The following is a 22,849-nucleotide window of genomic DNA, read 5'->3' on the forward strand; positions in this document are numbered from 1 at the left end:
TTTTAAATTATTTCTTTTAATCTACTATTAGTAAAGGTGATTTTTACTGTGTTTGTGATCCTTGAATTCCCTTTGTTGCATTTTGTCCTCAAGCCTGGATTGGCCTAGTTTAGATCTGGCCAAGAAAGCTGGACCACCAGGTCAAACATCATCATGATGTCATCATTGGGAGTTATTTTGGAATGTAAGGAGAGGGTTCTCCAGACATTGTACTGCTGAAAAACATAGCACCATGTTTCAATACTTGCCCCCCAGGGAAGAGAGGCTGAAATATATAAAGTGTGGCATTCTTACATAAAAAGCCAAATAAAACTGGGGTAAAATTTATATGAAGATCTAATGATTTACAAAATAAAATATGAAAAATAAAAGTTTTAATTGAAAATAAATATGCTTTGGCTTGGAAAATAGTTCTAAAGATTAGCCAAGAAACAGTGATAATTATATGTATGAGCATTGGCTCTGTCTAGAAAAAGGTATTAATATACTCTAGCCTTACTACTACACTGTCTGCCAAAAAAATAAACCATTAGACATTATGTTCCACAGGGTCAAGAAGAGTCAGACATGACTAACTGAACAACAAGTCTTACTATAAACATATCACTATATCAAAGACCTTTATCACACATGCATTACCTTCATATATAAAGATTAAATTTACTTCTCTTGGGAAAATATTGAAAAAGAGGCACCTACAAACAGATATTCTATGAAAAAGAGACACCTCCCTTTTCTTTTATAAAGCAGAAAATAATCTTCATAAAATAATTTTTAAAATGTGCCCTAAAAAATACTATTAGAAAAAAGTTATTCATTATTGAATGTTCAAAGTGCATTTTTTCCTCATTTTGACAGAAAGATAAGGAAGACCAGTGGCTTGAGAAAAAAGTTCAGGGAAATAAAGATCACATAGTTTTGGAACATTTACAGTGGACCATGGGTTATGAAGTACAAATTACAGCTGCGAATAGACTTGGATACTCTGAACCAACAGTATATGAGTTCAGCATGCCACCAAAACCCAATATAATTAAAGGTAAGCATATCTATCTTTCAATTATTAAAGCTAGAAACATAGATGATATATTGGGGTCACATGCCTTTTGATTGCATTTAGTTGATTCTTAATTATAAAAATATTTAATTGTATGTTTTCTATCAATCATTCTATGATATATTCTTCTCATTATCTCTAAAGTGGTCTTTTTTTTAAGCAATCAGGGTTAAGTAACTTGCTCAAGGTTACACGGCCAGGTGTTTCTGGGTGGGTGCTAAGTGTCTGAGCCCGGATTTGATCCCCAGGTCATCCCAACACTGGAGCCGGTGCTCTTACTTGCTGTGCTACCTGGCCGCCCTGTAAAGTGGTGTTTTCTAACTTCTTCCATTGCACTAGGACAGCAACAAAGTTTATTATATAGCATGTATGAAATTAAAGGAGAGCTTAGTCAAATCACTTAAATGACTTCTGTCTTAAAGTTGTGCTTATGTGCTGAAATTATAACTTATTTGTTTTTCTTGGGGAATACAATTATGTTTTTAATATGCAGTCATATCCCTCAGTACACATCATGAAATACAATTTCATGACCTACCAGTGCTATTGGCCTTAAAACTCAGTTGGGTGGAAATTGCTAAACCTAAATTGCATCTTCAGTTTGTATTAACTCTTTAAGTAAACACTGATATTTTACAATTCCTAATAAAGACTCTCTTGTTGGAAAAGAAAAGGGAAGAGTAATATGTTTGGGACAATCTTCTAAATCTGAAAATATGAATTTTGCAATTAGCCCTGTTTTCTACTATCCATTCTATGTCCTGGATATTAATTTCAAGATGGCCCTAACTTGGATGCCCTTTGTTAATAATCTTTCAAAGAAAACGCATAATAAAAACTCTAACTAGGGGCGGCTAGGTGACTGATGCAGTGAATAGAGCACTGGCACTGGAGTCCTAGGAGGACCTGAGTCCAAATCTGGCCTCAGAAACTTAATACTTACTAGCCATGTGACCTTGGGCAAGTCACTTAACTCCAACTGCCCTGCCTTCCCCCTTCCAAAAAGCAAAAAAAACCACCATAACTATAACTCATAATAGACATAATAGACACTGACTTTTGCCTGACAATTTTGTGTTACTTAAATACCAAGTAAAATTTAAACAAGGGATACAAAGATGGCTCAACATTAGGAAAACAATCAACATAGTCATATTAAAAACTGAAACATCCAAAACCACATGATTAAACCAATTGTTACAGAAAAAAAGCTTTTGACAAAGTACAGTACTCTTTTATGTTACAAAGTAGAGGTACAAAAGGACCTTTTAAAAAAATATATCAAAGCAAGCATCTATCTAAAACCAAAAGCAAACATCATATGCAATGAGAATGCACCAGAACCTTTTACAGTAAATTCAGAAGTGAAGCAAGGATGCTCACAATCCCCACTATTATTTGATAAAGTTCTAGGAATGCTTAGAAACAGCAATAAGACAAGAAAAAGAAATTAAAGGCATAGAGATAAGTAAAGAGGAGACAAAACTATCCCTGTTTGTTAATGATATGATGTTATACTTGGAAAATCCTAGGGAATCATTAAAAATACTAATTGAGATAGTCAATAGCTTCAGCATAGTTGAAGGCTACAAAATCAACAGCATTTTATATGATAATAACAAAATCCAAGAAGCCTAGCAGAAATGAAAATCTCATTCCAAATAACTACAAAATGTATAAAATATCTTGGCAGAGACCTACCAAAATATACAAAAGACTTGTATAGATTCAATAACAAATGATCCTTAAAGATATCAAAAACAATTTAAATAGTAGGAGTAATAATCAATGTTCTTGTTGAGGCTGTGCCAAAATGATAAAAATGAAAATGCTTCCAAAATTAATTTATACTTTTAATGATACACCAATTGACATACCAAGGGAATACTTATTAGAACTTGATAAAAAAAAATATAACAAAATTCATTTGGACAAACAGAAGATCTAGACTATCAAGGGAAATGAAGAAAAGAAATGAAGATAAGGGGGGAATAGCACTCTAGACATCAAACTATATTAAAAAGCAGCAGTCATCAAAACTATATGGCATTGGTTTTAAAATAGAAAGATATATCACTGAAACAGATTAGACAAGGGAGAATCATAAATAATGGAATTCAATAACCCAGAGTTTGATAAAGTAGAAAACATAAATTACTTACAAAATAAATTCTTTTTTTAGTAGATACTGCTGGGAAAATTGTTGAGCAGTGTGGCAGAAATTAGGCTTGGATCATCACCTTGCACTATATCTTACTACATATTCTAAATGGATATGTGATCTCAATATTAAAAAATCATCTTTAAATTCAGAAGAGAATCAGATCATATACCTTTCCCTGCTATAGGTAAAACATATTCCTAGCCAAACAAGAGAAAGATGCAACTTCAAAAGATAAAATAGTTAACACTGATTACATGAAACTGAAAGGCTTCTGCATAGACAAAATTAATATACCTAGGATAAGAAGGAAAATGGTTAAATGGGAAAAAATCTTTGTTCCAAATTTCTCTGGTTAGGGTTTGGTATATACAATATATAAACAACTTAAATATATATATATATATATATATATATAAAGAAGTGATCAATATGTCCATACATTTTGAACCAGACTCCAGACCTGGCTTTTTGTCCAAACTATCAATCAAAAGAAAATACTCATATATTTATAGCAATACTTCTATGTGGTAGCAAAAAATTGGAAACAAAGTAGATTCTCTTCTAATGTGGAATGGCTAAATTTATTAATTTACATTAATTTAAATATTACTATCTATAAAAAATTATGTATGTACAGAGAAACATGGAAAGATCTACATGAAACTGATACAGAAAGAAGACAGGAGAGGCTAGAAAATAATATACACAGTGATCATAGCAATATAAAGGAAAAAAACACAAATTAAATTATAAGTGAATGTAACAAAAGATAAAGTTTGATCATGATTTGAATGGATATGAGAAAACAAGAAGGGGTGGAGGGATAGTGCTACAGTATAGTGATTATGCTCATGTAAAAAAAACCCTCTCATTTAATTGATATATGTGGGTATATGTGTCTCTTTATGTGTATAATTTAAAACATCTGTCTAAAATTGAAAGCTAACATTATATGCAATGGAAAAACACTTGAATCTAAGGATTCCCCCTTATCCCTACTGCTATCTGGCATAATTCTAAAAATGCTAGCAATAGTCATAAGATAATAGCCAAAAAATGAAAGGTGTTAAGAAAGACCAGGAGAAGATAATACTGTCCCTCTTAGTTTATAAGATAGTTTTACTTTTAAAATCCTAGAGGATCAGCAAAGAAACAAATTGCTTCAGTCAGTTTTCAGGCTACAGAAAATCAACAGCCTTTCTATATACATTGGCAGTTGACCTAGGGAAATGAAGGGTGTTGTGAAAGGACAGGTGGTTATGTGTTGGTGATCTTCCATCTTACCGAAAGGAGTGTAGTTTATGACTCCCTGACCTTGGCCAGATGAATCTAGAGTAAGCTAGTTTTTAGCTATGTCTTTACAATCTTTAGCTATGTCTCTGTAAATGAATGATTGACTTCATGTTATATAAACGTGCTTTATTGTTCTCTTATTGTTTTAAATTGTAATTTAATTTAATTTTGTAATTTTTAAGAATGAATAAGGGAAACAAGCAAGGCTCTTAAAAAACATAACTCAATGACTTAAAAATATTGTAGCAGATACAGGTGTGGGAGAGTCGAGTGATTTAAGCATCATTCAAGCCCACAAGGAAACAGTATCAGTTGCATCAAAGCACAAATTTAAGTGTGGTCCAAAACTAAAAGCAACAGTTGGAAAAAAATTTGCTAACCCTTGCTTTGAAGGAAAACTGTTTGTTGTGATTTAAGACAATATAAAGACTAAAGTAATGAAAAATGGCAAAAAGTTATTTTTATTAATGAAACTGGCTTTTTCACTCATAGCTTTACTGAAATCATTGTTAGGGAAAATCAAGGTGAGCCTAGAAGATCTAAAAATCTTTTTAAGATTGTAAAAAAAAAAATAAAATACTTGGGATATTTTTGCTTCCAGGGGGCCTGGAAAGCTTACCCCCTTTTAAGGGAATGATGAATGGTGAGAAATATCTTGAAAAGCAGAATTATTCCAGAATTACACAGAGAAATCCAAAATGGAAATGAAATACTGAAGTACAACTTGTCATTTGTCAGGAAATTTAATAATTTATTAGATATTAGATATTAGAGAGATAAGAATTAATATGCTTCAATAGACTGGGAAGTCACCTGACTTAAATCCACTGAAAACCACTGGGATCAAGGTCAGAGTTGGGAAAATCGATTGTTAGTCAAAGATACATGAGAGCTAGCATGATTAAAGTGTTATTTTTCAGATGGTATAATATCCAAGCTTGGTAAAACGGAAAAGAGACTTTGAAGTCAAGACCTGTATTCAAATCCCATTTCGATTGCCTACAGTTTGACTTGTTCAACCTCCTTGTGTTTAAGTTTTTCATTTGGTAAAAAAAAAATAGAGCTTAAACTAGATGACTTCTGAGGTCCCTTATAACTTTAGATCTATGATCCTGTGATTAAACAGTATATCAGAAACTTGTGAAAATGACTAATATGGAAATATTTTACATAATTATAAATTATGTGTATATATATATATAATATATATACATGTATAACTTATATCTGATTTTTTACCATCTCAGGGAGGAAGCAGGGGAGGAAGAAAGGGAGTGATAGAATTTGGAACTCAAAACTTTAAATAAAAATGTTTATAAAAAATGAAATGAATGAGTAAAATAAAGAAGAAAAATATTTTTAAAAATCTTGTGAGCTCAATGCCAAATCATGTAAAAAGAGGTGATTATAGCAAAAATAGGATATTAAATACGACATTAAATATTTTTAGAGAGATAGAAGTTATTAAGTTTCTAGTATGTTTATAAATTTGTTTTCCTTTGTCACAGTTAATTTACATACCATGCTGTTTTTTAAATTTGGTTTTCCATATGTGCTGTTTCCTCTTAGTGGAATATGAGTTTCCTAGAGGCAGATACCTTTTTATTTATTGTCTGTGTATACCTGACCCCTCCCCCTATTTTGGAGCATAGTATATAGCATACCAAGGGTCCTTAATAAATGTTGAATAAATAAATGAATGAGTTAATTTATTGATGAATAGTGGAGTGACCTACTGGTGTTTACTCTGGAAAAGAGAAGAATTAGCTAGAACTCTAATAGAAGAGTTGTCTTCAGATATTTGGAACAATGTCACATAAACAATCTATATAGTTCCAAGCACTGGATCTATAAATGAGGTGAAGGGGGGGGAAATGCGTAGAAGTTAGAGAAAAACAAATTTCAGATTGATTTGAAGAAAAAAAATCCGACAAACTGAGCTGTCAAAAAAATGGAGATTCTACCTTGCAAAATGATGCTCCCTATCATGACACGGTCAAGAAAAAGCTGGATGATCACTTAATAAAATTATAGAAAGGATTCCTGAAGTAGGAAGGCAGTTGAATTAGAAGACCTTTAAGACCCTTCCAACATAATGATTCCATCTTGATTCTCCTTATGTCATGTCTCTCCTCAACGAACTATTCAAAGTCCATAGTGGAGCTGAACTCATAGTACTTCTTAATTTGATAATTAATCCTGTATTACCCTAGGCCGCATCTTGCATTTCTGCTTTTCATAAAACAATTATGTTGTTACTAACTTTGGTTATGCCTTGTCTCCTCAACTAGACTGTGGATAGTTCCTTAAGGACAAGGATTCTGTATGCCCAGGCCAGGAGTAGAGAACCTGCAGTCTCAAGGCCACACGGCCTAGGAGAAGGATTGTAGGCTTTAATTTTATACACACACACACACACACATACACACAAGCATGCTAGCACATTACTTATGTGTGTTTGTGTGGTCTGTGTGTGGTCTGTATATACTGACTAGAGAAGCAAATGGCAAACCACTCTAGTATCTTTGCCAAGAAAACCCCATAGACAGCATTACATTAGCCTGCTATGGTTCCTGGGGTCACAAAGAGTCAGATGTGACTGACTGAACGACAACAACAAATGTATATGTTGATGTGAATTTGATTCTTTTTTCCTTTGTCTCAATGCGAAACCTTAGCAATTCCGCCCATAATTGACCCTTGAATGACTATTAACATAGCCATGCTAACCTCAAAAGCTAGATTTTTAGACCAGGTTACTGTTCTTTCCAGTTTGGTCTCCAAAGACATATTTGCTTCCTGTTTTTTTCAATAGGCTGCCAGACATCTTCCTAAAACTCACTTTTTAAGTATGACTTCTCATTCAAGATGCTACAAAGAAACTTGCTGTGTTGTCTACTACATCAAGTTTAAATTCCTTTACTAAGCTTTTATAACTTGATCCTACCCTCTATCAAACCTAATTTCCCTCTACTCTTTTGTGCTTCCTTTAGATCAGTCTTCTTACTGTCGATCATCATAGCATACAAAACCAATCCCCATCTTCATGCTCTCTGCTCTTCTCTTTGCCAATTTCTCTTACCCAACTTCTAAAATTAAATTCAGATTTCACTTTCTTCATAAAATTCTGCACTTTGTTCAAGTGAAAAGTTAAAAATCACAGAATCTTAAAGTTCTCTGCATCCAATTGCAATTGCCAAGTCTTGGTGACTTTATTTCTATAATTGTTCTTAAATCTATTATTTCCTCTCCTTTGCTAAGCTGGAGAATTTCCAGAGGATTGTGTAATGCCAAGCAAAGGTAACTTCCCAACGTTCAAAATACCAGCATAGCTGCTCTCCATTTTATTCAGTGAAAAATTAAGAACAGAGAAAATCAAAATAACATAATTCAAAATACAGCATTCACCAAGTATAATTCAATAATCTCCAAGTACTACTCCACCCCTGGACATTATAATTCATTTAGTCAATCACAAAGCTCCTCTTCTCAAATGGAGATTAGTTTCCAATCATAAGTAAAGTACTTTCATTTGTTCAATCACAGAGCACAAAAAAGTCAAAAGTTCCCCACCCTTGGATCACAATTGAATCTATCCCAGATTTACAATAAGGTTAAGGACAGCATTTAATACCCAAAGAGAGGTCTTTTCTTCATCTTGACCCGAGGCAAGTTCTCAGCAATCTTTGTTCCTGGGGAGACAAAGCTTAGCAAGGCCACAAGATACATTGCCAGTGTCTTCATTAATTCATTCTCTGTCTGCAGAACAGTCCTACAACCCCTGAAGACATTAGCAAAACCCTCTTCCAGGATTTCTGTAAACATACAACAAGAAAATCTTTCTTCAGGGCTTCTGAACCAACAAGTTCCAGGACCTCTGCAACAATAGCACTGGCCTTCACCAGTGGACAGAATTCACTCTCTGTCTGCAGAACAGTCTCAGGAGCTCTGAACCAACAGGCAGGTTCCAGAATCTCTGCAACAACCGAACTGTCTTTCATCAGTGAACAAATCTGGCAAATCAACATCAAAACAGACAGACAAAGTACCAGCATAACAGCCATGTCTCCTCAGTCCTTGGTAGCTCTGGATGGCAGCTCTCAAAAGTCCTGGGCAATTCAAACTGGCCCTCAGCAATCCTCTCCACCTCTCTCTGCCTCCAAGAATCTGCTTCCAAAAAGTTCTTCCGCCTCTCTCTGCTTGTGTCTCTCTAAATTTACATCACCAGCTTCTCCCAGTTCAGCACTCTCTTTTCACATCAACAAGTCCATCCCACAAGTGGGATTCACAAACTCTGAGTTTTAACACAATCAGTCCAAAAACCAAGCCAATACAGGGGGGATCTTTAAATTCCATTACTATTACAGATGGCAACTAAAATATTGAAGGGTCTGGATTCAATAAGATATAATACATTAAAGGAAATATTCATATTTAATCTAGAGAAGAAAAAAGTCAGAGGAACATTATGACTGTCTTGAAATACTTGAAAAACTGTCATGCAGAAGCTGATTTGTTCTGCCTTAGTTCCACAGAGAAGAATGAAGAAAAATGCAAAGAAATTGTGAAAGGAAAAAATCAAGATGGAAGACAGGAAAAATTTCCTAACAATTAGAGTTATCCAAAAATGGAATGAGATGCCTTGGGAAGAAGCAAGTTCCCCCTCTATGGTGGGCTTCAAGCAAACTCAGTTTGAGTGTATTGTAACAGATTCTTTTGGGGGTGTAGTTAGAGTTAGTTAGAACTGCAAAGGTTCCTTCCAACTCTGCAGTTTTGTCTGTGATTCTGAGCGAGAGGAAGAGCAATAAAATGAACCATGATAAAGAAGATAGACTTTGACTTTTGCTATACCTGAGACCTAATTTGATGGTGATGGTCAAATGGTGGCCTTCTCTAGTGCAGATTGGGGAGGGAGAGAGGGAAACAAGAACTTAAAATGTAAAAAAATAAATTCATTTTTTAAAAAAGAATGCTGCACTAGGAGTTCTCCATTCCCCAAAGTCAGGAAACGGGAACGTGGGCAGTTTGAGGTCTTCCTGCCCCTCAACTCCTTCCCTTTCCCTCCCATCCTTCTCTCACACCTGACCCCTCCTCTCCTTTACTCCACTTCCCTCACTTATCTGATCTTGAGAATCCTGCATGTGCATGCATGGGGAAGGAGTTGTGCTGGAGGGGAAAAATATCAGCATAACTATTTAACACACAGAGGACAAGATATTTGTGTTTGTATACACATGTTCTGAAAACATTCCTGTTATTGTAGCTCACTTTTGGTGGGAAAATAGTCCCAGAACACTGAGAAAATGAGATGCTTACTAGAATAAGCCACAATATTTGATAACATTTCTGTTGCCTCATGCATTGTCTCTGTAAAAACTAATATTTTTTTGAGAAAATTCAGACCTCTAATCATGGTCATGTTACAAAGAAAGAAAGGTAAACTGAGGCACCAAACAAGAATGATACATTATTTCCCTGCTGAGTATTCCTACCACAAAAATGGTTTTCATACCCCAAAGGTGCCATGGTTATCCGTGTGGCACTAAAGGGATTGATATACACTGTTTCCTCTGTCACTTGATGAATGCCCCCTTTCCTATCCCTGGTGCCATTCTTCTCTGTGGAACTAAGTCAGAACAAATCAGCTTCTGCACGACAGTTTTTCAAGTATTTCAAAACAGTCATAATGTTCCTCTGACCTTTTTCTTCTCTAGGTTAACTATGAATATTTCCTTTAATGTATTATATCTTATTGAATCCAGAAATCACAACCAGTGGTCAATTGTCTTTATCAGACAATTTCCAAATTGTCTGTGGGCTGAGCTTTGTTATATATAAAAAGTTTATATATAAACTTGTTGTTATATATAAAAAGTTTAAAGGGATATGTGGACAAAAATTTACTCTAAAAATATGGCAAAAAGGGAGCTTAGCTTTAAAACATGCAGAGACATTCCTTTTAAAATATTTTTTCTTGAACTAGAGTCTGAATGCAGATCAAAGCAAACTGCTTGCTCTCTCTCTTTTGTGTCTTATTTTGTTTTGTCCCTTCTTTCTCATTGTTCATTCCATTGGTTATAATTCTTCTTTACAACTTGACTAATGTTAAATGTGAAGGTATTTGTAGAACCTATATTTGATTGCATGCTGCCATGGCCGGGGGGAGAGGGAAGGAAAAGAAGGGGGAGAAAATTTGGAACATAAGGGATTGTGGAACTGAATGTTGCAAACTAAAAGTAAATAAATAAATAAAATTTTTTTTTCTTAAAACAGAGTTTTCAAACAGATATTGACAAATTTAAGGAATAAAAGTTAAATCATTCTGTATAAAACTTTAATTCAAATTTTTGATTGACTTGATATTCTTAACAGTATCTGACATTGTAATGATCAAAACAAATATTTAAGATAAAAATAATTAATGACATACCAGATTTAGAAAGGCATTATCCACACCAAGGAGAATGATGTATTTTTAGAAAAATAAATTAGTATTTTCCAACAGAAATTTTACAAAGAATTTTCCACGGCCTTGCTAATGAGTTGACTTAAAATGTTCATTGAAATTTAATGTTTATTCTCCAATAATCATGAAATTGAAATCTCAAAGTAATTTTTTTCCTGAATTTTTGTCTAATTTTCATTGAAACATATTCTCCTTTTTTCCTAATTAAAATTTCTAAAATGTCATACTTTGTTTATTTTTAAGACACGCTTTTTAATGGCTTTGGACTTGGTGCAGTCATTGGCATAGGAGTTGCTGCACTTCTACTAATTTTTGTGGTAACTGATGTTAGCTGCTTCTTTATTCGACAATGTGGATTGCTAATGTGCATTACTAGAAGAATATGTGGAAAGAAAAGTGGTGCCAGCAGCAAAAGTAAAGATTTAGAAGATGGAAAAGCTGCATATTTGTGAGTACCATATATTCATTTTTAAAACATCTTAATCTCTGTTATTTATTTCAAGCAATACCTGAGCACATAAAAGCAAAAATAATCTTGTATAAACTGAGTTGTAAAATTTTCTAGTAAGACTGTTACATCTTATGCTACCTTCTTCCCTGTTATAATTATATGTCCATAAATTAATGGCATTTTCACAGAGTCAAAGACTTATATAATCACAAAATTTAAGAACCAACCTCAATCACTATCTAGTCCAGCCTGTACCTTACACTGTGTTATATTCAACAAGTTATACCCAGATGGTACTTGAAGATTTCCAAAGAGGGCAAATCCATTACCTCTTGAGTGCAGCCCATTCAACTTTTGAGTGGCTCTAAATGTTAGGAAGTTCTTCCTAACATCAGGAAACCTCTTTATACAGGTTCTTCTTTCTGGGGCTGCACAGAACAAATCTGTTCCCTTCTCTACGTGGCAGGCTTTCGAATATTTAAGATAACCATAATGTATCCCCTAATTCTTCTCTTCTTCAAATGAATATCTCCAGTTGCTTCAGATAATTCTTATATGACAGAAACTCAAGGACTGACTTCCTGATGTCCATCCTCTGGACACTGTTCAGATTATCAGTTACTGAACAGCAGTCAATCCTTCTTAAACTGTAGCACCCAGAACTGAACACAGTACTCTAGATGAAGTCTGACAAGGTCAAACTACAAAGGGACTATAATCTCCTTAATCTTAGGAGCAATACATCTCAGCAAAGCCCAAGCTCATTTTAGCTTCTTTGACTGATACATGACACTGCTGATTCATATTAAGCTAATATTCTACTCAAACTTTTTCAGAGAAACTGCTAGCTAGCCATACATACCTCCTTCATCTTGTACTTGTAAAGTTGATTTTCTTTGTGCCCAACTATAAGAATTTATATGTCTCTATTGAATTTCATTTTATTAGATTCATTTCAATGCTTTCAGCATCTTTTATATGTTTATTCTCTCATGCAGTATATTATCATGCATTATTCTCTCATCAGTACATTATCATTGTCATTCTTTGAGGTTAGAATGGTTAATCTGCAAATTTTATGACCATGCTATCTACACCTTTATTCAAATCTGTGATCAAAATGTTAACCAGTATCCCTGTTATGTTGACATTGAATCATTAATAAAATTAATATGAAATACTTTGTGAAAAGTTTTCCTATAGATAGGTAGACTATAGAATTTCTTTCATCTACAACATTTATAACTCTGCCCCGAAAAAGGAAATAGTTACTCTGTAATGTCCTATTCTTGATGAAGCCATATTGACTCTTTATATCACTGCTTCCCTTTCTAGATGTTTCTGTTGTTGTGTTGTTTCAGTCCTATCTGACTCTTTATATCCCTATTTGAGATTTTTTTGCATATCAGAACTTAACTTTAAATGAAAAAAGAATTACATTAAACAATAAAGAGATATTTGAAACATTCTCAGAAAGAAAACCAGATCTGAAGACGTTACTTGCTTTTCAAAAACCCCAGATAAAAGAAATTCAGGAAGGGTGAATTAATATGCCAGCCAAGGACAACAACAGCAACAGAGTGACAGTAGAGACTGCTTTCCAAATGTACACAAGGAGACAGTGGTGAAGGCAGAAGTCAAGTGAAGGTGTCAGTGAAGAGGAGGATAGGGGTCACTATGAACAGAACCTGGCAACAGCCTCCCTATGGACAAATCAGTGTTAGGGTGTCCTGTAGCACTACTTACAGAATGGAAGGGTGCGTGAAATGGGGGAAGGAAGCAGAGGAATAGATGGCAATGTATTATATGCCCATGTCATTATGTCTATAATTATAAATTATATACATATATATATAAAATTATAAAGTTCATGAGCCAGAGAATGAGTATTTAGATAAAAAGGGAGGGTAGATAATGAAAGAGTAAGAGAAAGCTTCTTTGGAAATGGGCACCAAAAAAATGAAATATAAAAAGTAATGAATAAGATTAGTTGAGGGGAGCAAATAAAGCAGAAATCTATTTAACTGAGAGGGGGAAAAAGAAAGCAAGAATTAAATAAACATAAAACCAGAAAGAAAAATGAATAAATAAGTAAAATTCCAAAAGCAAAGACATAACAAATGAGAGGGGCTATTGGTGGTGAGAAGAAAACTATTGGTAATTGGGCTACCTTTAAAAAGATCAAGTTGCAATAGCTCAAGGAAAATAGTACTATGTATAGAGCAAAAGAAGAAAAGGCATAACTTGAAAAAACATTATAGACAGTTGGAGGAAAATATGAGCATAACTCTCATCACTTTAAATGTAAATTGAAAAGCGAAGAATTGGATAACAAAATTCCACAATTTGTACACAAATTAAAAGTGAAGGAATAGAAAAAAAATTTATTATACATCAAGTGAATTCAAAAAAAGCAGGAGCTTTTGACAAAAAGCTTTCTGGCAAAGAAAACTAACATTCAAAAAGTAAAAAGGGATAAACAAGGAAATTACATTATACTGAAAGGAACCATAGACATCAAATTGGTGATAAATTATGTGTTCTAAACATCTTCACATCCAAATGCATAAAAGAAATATTAACTGAGTTAAAGGAAAACATAAACAGTAACATAACAGTGATGGGAGACTTCTATATCCCTCCCTCCATTTTAAATAAATCTAACAAAAAACTAAACGAAAAGGATTATATAAAACTGAACAAATTTCTGAAAGAAACTAGAGCTAAAAGATTTGTGGCATCTTCATAGTGAGATTACAAAAAGAATAAAAATATATATTTACATATATATGTATCTTAGTGCATCATGAAAGTTTTACAAAAACTGAACATATATTAAGACACTGAGATATTACGAACAAATGTAAAAAGGCAAAAATAATAAATATATTCTTTATAGACCGTAACATAGTAAAAATAATCATTGGTTCAGGGACCACAAATAAAAGACATGGACCCAAATAGAAACTTAACAACAAAATCATAACTAATGAGTGGGTTAAAGAATAAATCATAGCAACAATTGATAATTATATTAAAGAAAATGAAAATGATGAGATAATGTGCCAAAATTTCTGGGATGCAGCTAAAGAATTCCTCAGGGGAAAAATCATGTCTCTACAAACATATTAAGAAAATTTTAAAAGATTAGCATACAGAATAATGATTTTTTCAAAAATTAGACCAACAAATAAACAAACTTAAAATAAGCATAAACGAGGTTTTAACAAATAGAGAGGAAATAGATATATTAGAAACCAAAAATCCTCAGAGAAAATAAAATTAAAACTAAAACCTAGTTCTTTGAGAAGACTAATAAAATATATAAAAGTTTAGCTAATTTGATTAAAGATAGCAGAAAATCAAATCAATTAAATAGCAAATGAGCAAGGGAAATCACAACAAAACCAGAAGAAATAAAAAGAGTAATCAGAACATATTATGCTAATACAATGGAAAACACAAAAGAATTTAAAATCTTCAAAAATATAACTATTCAAACATCACAAGTCCAGATAAAAATTTTAAATAACCCAATCTAAGAAAAGAAAATAGATATGGCTGTAAAGGAATTACCAAAGCACAAGGAAAGAGGGGAGACCCTGGATCTTGATTCACAGGAGAATTCTATCAAATTTTTAAAAGAACAATTAGTACCAATACTTTACAAATTATTCTCACAAACAGAAAAATAGTCCCCTACTAGTATCATTTTGTGAGACAAATATTGCCCTAATGCCTAAAACAGGGTAGTATAAAACACAGAACAGCTGTAGGCCAATGTAATTAATGAATATACACTCAATTATTTTAAACAAAATCCTAATAAACACACTACAATGATTTATACAAGAAATATTCATTATGAATAAGTGGGATTTGTACCAAGTATGCAAAAGTGGTTCAGCATCAGGAAAATAATTCATGTAATCAATCATATTAAAAACTAAAACATCCAAAAGCATGTGGTCATCTCAACAAATTCACAAAAGCCTTTTTCAAAATACAGTACTCTTTTTTGCTTATTAAAAAAAACTCTGCAAGGTAGAGGCATAGAAGGACCTTTAAAAAAATATATAACAAGCATCTATCTAAAACCAAAAGCAAGTATCATATTTAATGGGGATGCACTAGAACCTTCCACAGTAAATTCAGGAGTGAAGCAAAGATGCTCACTCGACCCCCTCTTATTTAATATAGTTCTAGAAATGCTAGCAACAGCAATAATAAAAGAGAAGGAAATTAAAGGGATAGAGATAGCTAAAGAGGAAATAAAATTGTCCCTATTTGCTGATGATATGATGGTATACATAGAATATCCTAGAGAGTCAGCAAAGATACTAATTGATGCAATTAATAGCTTTCAGCACAATTGTAGGCTCAAAAGCCAACAGCATTTATGTATAATAACAAAATCCAAGAAGCCATAATAGAACAGGAAATTTCTTTCCAAATAACTAAAAAATGCATAAAATATCTTGAGAAGGACACACCAAAGCACATAAAAGATCTGTATAGATTAAATGACGAAGTACTCCTTAAAGAAAGCAAGAATAATTTAAATAACTGGAGGAATATTCAGTGCTTATGTCTCTAGGCCATGCCAATATGATAAAAATTATAAGGCTTCCAAATCACTTTTCAATATTATAACTTATAATGATATAGCAATCAAATTACTGAAAAGATGCTTAATTGAACTTGATAAAAATAATAAAATTCATTGGATGAACAAAAGATCTAGACTATCAAGAGAAATGATGAAAAGAAATAGGGATGAAGAGGGATTAGTACTTCCAGACATCTAATTATACCATAAAGCAGTAGTCGTTAAAACTATATGGTATTAGTAAAAAAACAGCAACAACAAAAAAACTATGTGGTATTAGTCTAAAAATAACTCAATGATTAACACCCGCACAAAATAACTGGCCATGTAACTTTGAGCAAGTTACTTAACCCCAATTCCTTAGGGGCAGCCAGGTGGTGCAGTGAGTAAGAGTCTCGCCCCTGGCGTCGGGAGACCTGGGATCGGTTCCAGCCTCAGATACTCAGCACGTTACTTAACCCCAATTGCTTTAAAAAAAAAATGGAACTCAATAATCCAGTGTTTAATAAAGTAGAAAATATAGATTACCTAGGGGAAAAAAACTCCTTATTTGATTTTTTTAAACTGTTGGATAACTGCAAAGCAGTCTAGAAGAAATTAGGTTTGGATCAATTTCTTACATTAAATTCCACAGTACATTCTAAATGGATATGTGATCTTAATAGAAAATTATTTCATTTAAAAAATCAGGGGAGAAGATCATGTATATCTATCTCCCTTCTGTGGGTAGGATATGTATTCTTAACCAAAAAAAAAAACCTACAAAAGCTAAAATAGATAACTTTGATTAACTGAAACTGAAAAGCTTCTGTATTGACGAAATTAACGAACCTAGGATGAGAAGGGAAGTGATTAAATGGGGAAAAAATCTTTGTACCGAAGTTTGGTATCCATTATATACATATATAATTTTTATTTTGTATTATATATAATTCATATATAGAGATTTATATATTTGTATGTAACTAATAGCCATTCCCCAGTAGATAGGAGCAGTCAGTTTTCAAAAGAAAAATTGCACACTATTTACAACCACATGGAAGAATGCTCCCAATCACTAGTAATCAAAGAAATACAAATCAAAACAACCCTGAGGTTCCATCTCATAGTCTGTAAATTGGCAAAGATGACAAAAATAGCAATAGTCAATGTTGGAGGTGTTATGGAATTATAGGCACAGTAAAATAGTGTTAGTGGATCTGTGGAATGGTACAACCATTTTGGAAAGCAATTTGAAATTATGCAAAGTGACTAAAATATCTCTATCTTTTGAACCAAAGGTTCTGTTCCTGGGCTTATTTCCTAAGGAAATTATCAATAAGAAAAAACTCTCTATATGCACCAAAATACTTATAAAAGGACTTTATGTGATAACAAAGAATTAAAAACAAAATTTATGCTAATGATTGTGGAATGACTAGAGAAAAATTGTGTTGAATGTAATGGAATCTTAACTGTGGTATAAGAATTGAGGTGTAGGATAAATGCAGAGAAACACATAAAGATCTACATCATGCAGAGTGAAGTTAGCAGAATACCCTAATTATGATGTAAATGAAAAATCCATGCACCAAAGCAAAAGCAAATTTTGATCAAGCAGGACTTAAAAATGAAAAGATATGAGAAGACACCCCAAGCCCACCCTTGTGAAGATAGTTTTCAGACTTTTTCCAATGTATATCAGTCATTTGTCCTGATTTTTTTTCTTTAAAAATATTGTTTGTTAGAAGGACTAACTTTCTGGAAGAAGCCATAGGAATACTGGGGACGCCTATGATGATGTAAAAAAAGAGAATATATCAATAAAAACTTGTTTATAAAAGAAAATTTTTGAAAAAGAAATGAGTTCCTTGAAAGAAGGGACTGTCTTATTTTTCTGTTTGTTTCCCAGCAGTTCACTATGCAATACTTTGCACACTTAATATTTTTTTTATTTATCCTTATGTTACCTGTAGAACTTTCCTACCTCCTCACCTTCTGAAGCAGAGGCTGGTGCTTAAACTACTTTCAACTATAAAGTTGTAGTCTTTTTTTTTTTTTTACAAATGCAGTAAATGATGCAATGAGGTGATCAAGTATTTCATAAAATGATGTTTCTTTTTACTTTTGGATGCATAATAAAACCAATTTCATAACTCCTTTATTTGCCTCACCAAAGAGGACCTATGAACCATCCTTCCATGTACATGCAACTTATTTTTGTCTACTGGTTTCATTAAAAGTAAGAATCTTGGGGCGGCTACTTGGTGCAGTGAACAGAGTACCGGCCCTGGAGTCAGGAGGACCTGAGTTCAAATCTGGCCTCAGACACTTAACACAAAAAACTAGCCGTGTGACCTTGGGCATATCACTTAATCCCAACTGCCCTACCTCCAAAAATAAAAGTAAGAATCTTAATTTTAATATGATTCAGTTCCTTTAGGGGTGTGGCTTTTTGTTGGTCACTGGACAAGAATCTCATAATTAGAATCCCAAGTGGTTAATATTTATAGACAGTCTAAAGCCTGTCTTATTCTTTGCATCTTCTAGCCTTTTTTTATTACCCTGCCATCACCACTGCAGAAGTAAAAGGGACCTTCAGAGGACTGATGGCTATTTTGCATATTTCTTTGTTTAATATGTCACCATGGCCAAATAATTCACCTAATGGCAAGTATAGTAATGAGTCTCTTCATGCTTTTAGCTAGGCTGATGCTCAGAAAATTGTTAGTCTTTTTCCAAGATCATATTAAAAGCTTCTTATTTTGCTCTACTAGCATGGCTTTTGAGAACCCAGAATCTTCATTACACTATGGTATCACTTTGTAGAGAGACATGCATAGAATATGATTTAATATTAAGGATGATGATTTTTTTTCCCATGAAGAATGAAAAGTGGCTACTATTTCCCTTTATTGGTTTAACCTGAATCTATTAATGCCACCTAAGATTGCATTAGCCATTTTAGCAACTATGGCACATAGAACATGGAAGTGCTTTAACCTTCCTTACTATTAGAAAACAGCATAATCTATTGGAAAGAAGAGTGGTCTAGAAGTTAGGGAGTCTGGGCTCTAATTCCCACATTGCCATTGATTTCCTGAGCAGGTCACCTCACTTCCCTGACCTTTAATTTCCTCATCAGTAAATCAAAGGATTGAGCTAGAAGATCCCTTTTTCAGCCTTCAAATTCTATAATCTGTTTCTTCTTTATAAGATGTATGCCTACAATATCCAGAAAGCTGCAGCAGAAAAAAAAAGTGCTATTCAAAACTTTTGAATGTTTTGCTTGTTGAAACTAGTTTTCTAATAAGTTATATATTTCTAGTAACTTTATTTCTCTCTCCTCTTTGTACTGAGCCAAAATCTTTTGGGAACTTAAGGGACAAATTCTTGAAGCTTCTTCAAATCTGGAAATATTATTCTTTGGGAGATTGTGTCACACACTGGATGATATTTTTATTACATTAAGCATGTTAAAAAAAATTTTTCAATTCTTTTTAGGAAAGATGGATCAAAAGAACCAATAGTGGAAATGAGAACAGAGGATGAAAGAATTACCAGTCACGAAGATGGAAGCCCAATAAATGAACCAAATGAAACCACTCCACTCACAGAACCTGAGTATGTAGCCTTGAATTTTAAATTTTCTTTGAATAAGCATTAGTGAGATCCCTACACTTAACCCCAATTGCCCTCCAAAAAGCAAAAAAAAAAAAAAAGTATACCTATGAACTTCACGGGCCCATTGTCCTTTGAGACATCTAAGAATTTACTTCAGAACAATGCCCAGAGAGAAATCAGTTATCAATATATTGCTAAATTCTAATTCAGATTTTTTAAGTTTACAAGTAGGAACAGAGTTTTGTTCATAGGTACTAATTTTGTATCATAAAAAATAAACATTTGAAAAATATAGTTGGCCTTCTCAAATGTGCAGTGTTTGACAAAACATTTGGGTGTTCTGTATCTTGAAACTGACATGACAGCATTCTGAATTCAGAATCACATATTTAGGTATTCAAGAGAACTAAAGATTTGTAAAGAAGAATTAGAAATAATCTTAGTGTATCATATCTACATTAATGACAATTGTGTCGATATTTGGTAAGTTAAGTAATAAGTTAGTGACTTGCAAGGAAAATAGCATTCATATTTATGAACTATTAGATCTGTTCCAGGTGCAGAAATGGTCCAATGAGTGTGTTAATGCCCTAACATATTTTAAAATTTTTTAAGATAAAACTAGAACTATAATTTTACTTACAATTGTATTAGATTAAATTAATTATTTCCCTTATCATTTTTCTTTCATTCCCATATACATATTTAAAAGAAAAAAACACACACACTGAGGCAGCTAGGTGATGCAGTGAATAGAGCACCAGCCTTGGAGTCAGGAGTTCAAACCTGTATCCGAAATAAGCCAACTACTAGCAATCAATTCACTATATGTATAAGGTAAAAAGCTCTGACTGAAAATTGTCTTTTGAAAAGAAAACTACATGGAACTTGAGTTCTGAAAAGATTAGGATTTCAGAAAGGGAGAGAACAAGAAAAGTTTGAGTAACTGGGAATACTAGTTGGATGTATAAGTTAATACTAAGAATTATAGAATCATTCAGGGCTGTTAGGTCTATTTGGACAACACTGTCATAAGAATGAAATCAATGGGGGCGGCTAGGTGGCTCAGTGAGTAAGAGCACCAGCCCTGGAGTCGGGAGGACCCAGGATCAGTTCTGGCCTCAGATATTTAACACCTACACACACACACACAAAAAAAACTGACTGTGTAACCTTGAGGAAGTTAATTAACCCCAATTGCTTTAAAAAAAAAAAAAGAATGAAATCAATGGACAAAGATAAAAATTAATGCAAATAGAAAAGAAACCTATTTAGCCTTTATATTTCTGTACAGATCTATTTCAGTAAACATCCAAAATAAAAAACAGATTTGTTTTTATTTTTAAAATATTTATATGTATATGTACATACATATACTTTTATCTATATATGGACAGTAATATATAGATATACACATATATCTTAATTTATATAGAGATGTACTTCCCAAACTGTGACTTCATCAGGCTAGGAGTCTATGTACTACTCTTCAGTTTATAGCCATAGGAAGCAGCCTATAACAACAAGAGGTTAACTGACTTGCCAAAGGTTAGACAGCTAGCAAATTTCAAAAGTAGAATTTAAACCCACATCTCTCTGACTCCAAGGCTGACTGTTTTATTCACTTGACATTGTATTATACACCTACATGTAACAGTAGACATCCCATGGATTGTGCATAGGGAGAAACCAAGAAGCAGACCCATCTCAAAAAGTGCTCCATGGGATGGCCACCGTTTTGTATATAAATATGTAGCATCAGGGCAACTAGGTGGCACAGTGGATAGAGCACCAGCCCTGAATTCAGGAGGACCTGAGTTCAAATCCAGCCTCAGACACTTAACACTTACTAGCCGTGTGACCTTGGACAAGTCACTTAACCTAAATTGCCCTGCCCTCCCCCCTCCAAAAAAAAAAGCCAAAAATTTTTCCAAAAAATAAATACATAGCATCAGGTGTCTCTGTGGAGTGCAAAGGATCTGTGATTTCTTTGATTTATTCCCAACACTCCAACCAGAGTGGTGTTGAAATGCTTATAGGCCATACCTACTAGGTCAGCTCATCAGAAACATTTTCTCCACTAGTTACACTTTAACACCACCCCTGTACAGATAAAAGGGATACAGTGTTGCCTCTGAGACCAGCACTCACCTTCTCAGGGACAACAGTGTTCTAATTGGCTTATTTTGCTAAGAGAAATCTAAGTGAGATCCAAAATTGAGTATTAAGGTTCTCCTGGGAGAGTTATAATATTGTTCACAAAATAAAATTGTGACTTGATAGTCCCCAAGAAGGTCTTTTATCATCTCAAATGAGAACTGCAGGGTCTTACCACAGATAATTTGAGAAATAGAAAACTCAGAACTATGACCCCCATATACCCTGAGCTCAAGTAACAACATGCCTGTTGACAGTGGGAACAGATGCATTCTAATTTTTTTCATTCAATTTTATTTTATTTTCAGTTCCAGATTCTTTCCTTTCTCTCACTCACTCCACCACTAATTGAGAAGGCAAGAAACACAAAGCACACTACAAATGTGAAATCAAGCAAAACAAATTTCCACATTAGCTATGTTTTGGGGTGGAAGAGAGAGAAAGAAAGAGAAAAAATATGCTTCATTCTGCACTCAAGTTCATCAGTTCTCTATTGGGAGGAGAATAGCATTGTCATCATGAATCTTTTGGAGCTGTAGTGGGTCATTGTGTTGATCACAGTTACACAGTTGCTTATCTTTACAATAGTGCTGTTACTATGTAAATTGTTCTCCTCACTTCACATTGCATAACTTCATATAAGTCTTCCAGGTCTTTCTGAAACTACTTCATTTCTTATAGCACATACTGTTTTATCACATTCACATATACTATAATTTGTTTAGCCATTCCTCAGTTTATGGGCATCCTCTCAATTTCCAGTTGTTGGCCATGACAAAAAGAACTGCTATAAATATTTTTAACATGTGGGTCTTAGGGGCAGAGTCAAGATGGCAGAGTAGAAACAGGACCTCTGCAAAGGGGACTCTGAACAAATTTTGGAGCTACAAAACCCACAAAAAGACACAGTAGAGCTAACTTCCTCCTGAGGACAGCCCGGCAGGATGACAGGAATTGGCCAGCACAGTGATTTGGGTGCCAACACCAGCCCCACTCTGAGGTTTTAGGCCTAGGTCAGGCCTGACCAGCCGCCGGCTGGAGGGACTTCA

General features: G+C 33.7%; 1 protein-coding gene across 3 annotated transcripts in view; it reads left to right on the top strand.

Annotated features, from left to right (window-relative positions):
• Positions 1-22,849, top strand: part of NCAM2 (neural cell adhesion molecule 2) — a 311,641-nt gene that overhangs the window by 267,584 nt on the left and 21,208 nt on the right. For all 3 annotated transcript variants that reach the window (XM_069075045.1, XM_069075047.1, XM_069075048.1), the window contains 3 exons: positions 859-1,039; positions 11,224-11,428; positions 19,524-19,643. In XM_069075045.1, coding sequence (XP_068931146.1) covers positions 859-1,039; positions 11,224-11,428; positions 19,524-19,643 — 506 coding nt within the window. The remainder of the gene's footprint in view (positions 1-858; positions 1,040-11,223; positions 11,429-19,523; positions 19,644-22,849) is intronic.

This window comes from Petaurus breviceps, unplaced genomic scaffold (genome assembly GCF_028583685.1).
Source record: "Petaurus breviceps papuanus isolate PSGF00001 unplaced genomic scaffold, PetGlider_PUasm1.0 90897, whole genome shotgun sequence".
NCBI lineage: Eukaryota > Metazoa > Chordata > Mammalia > Diprotodontia > Petauridae > Petaurus > Petaurus breviceps.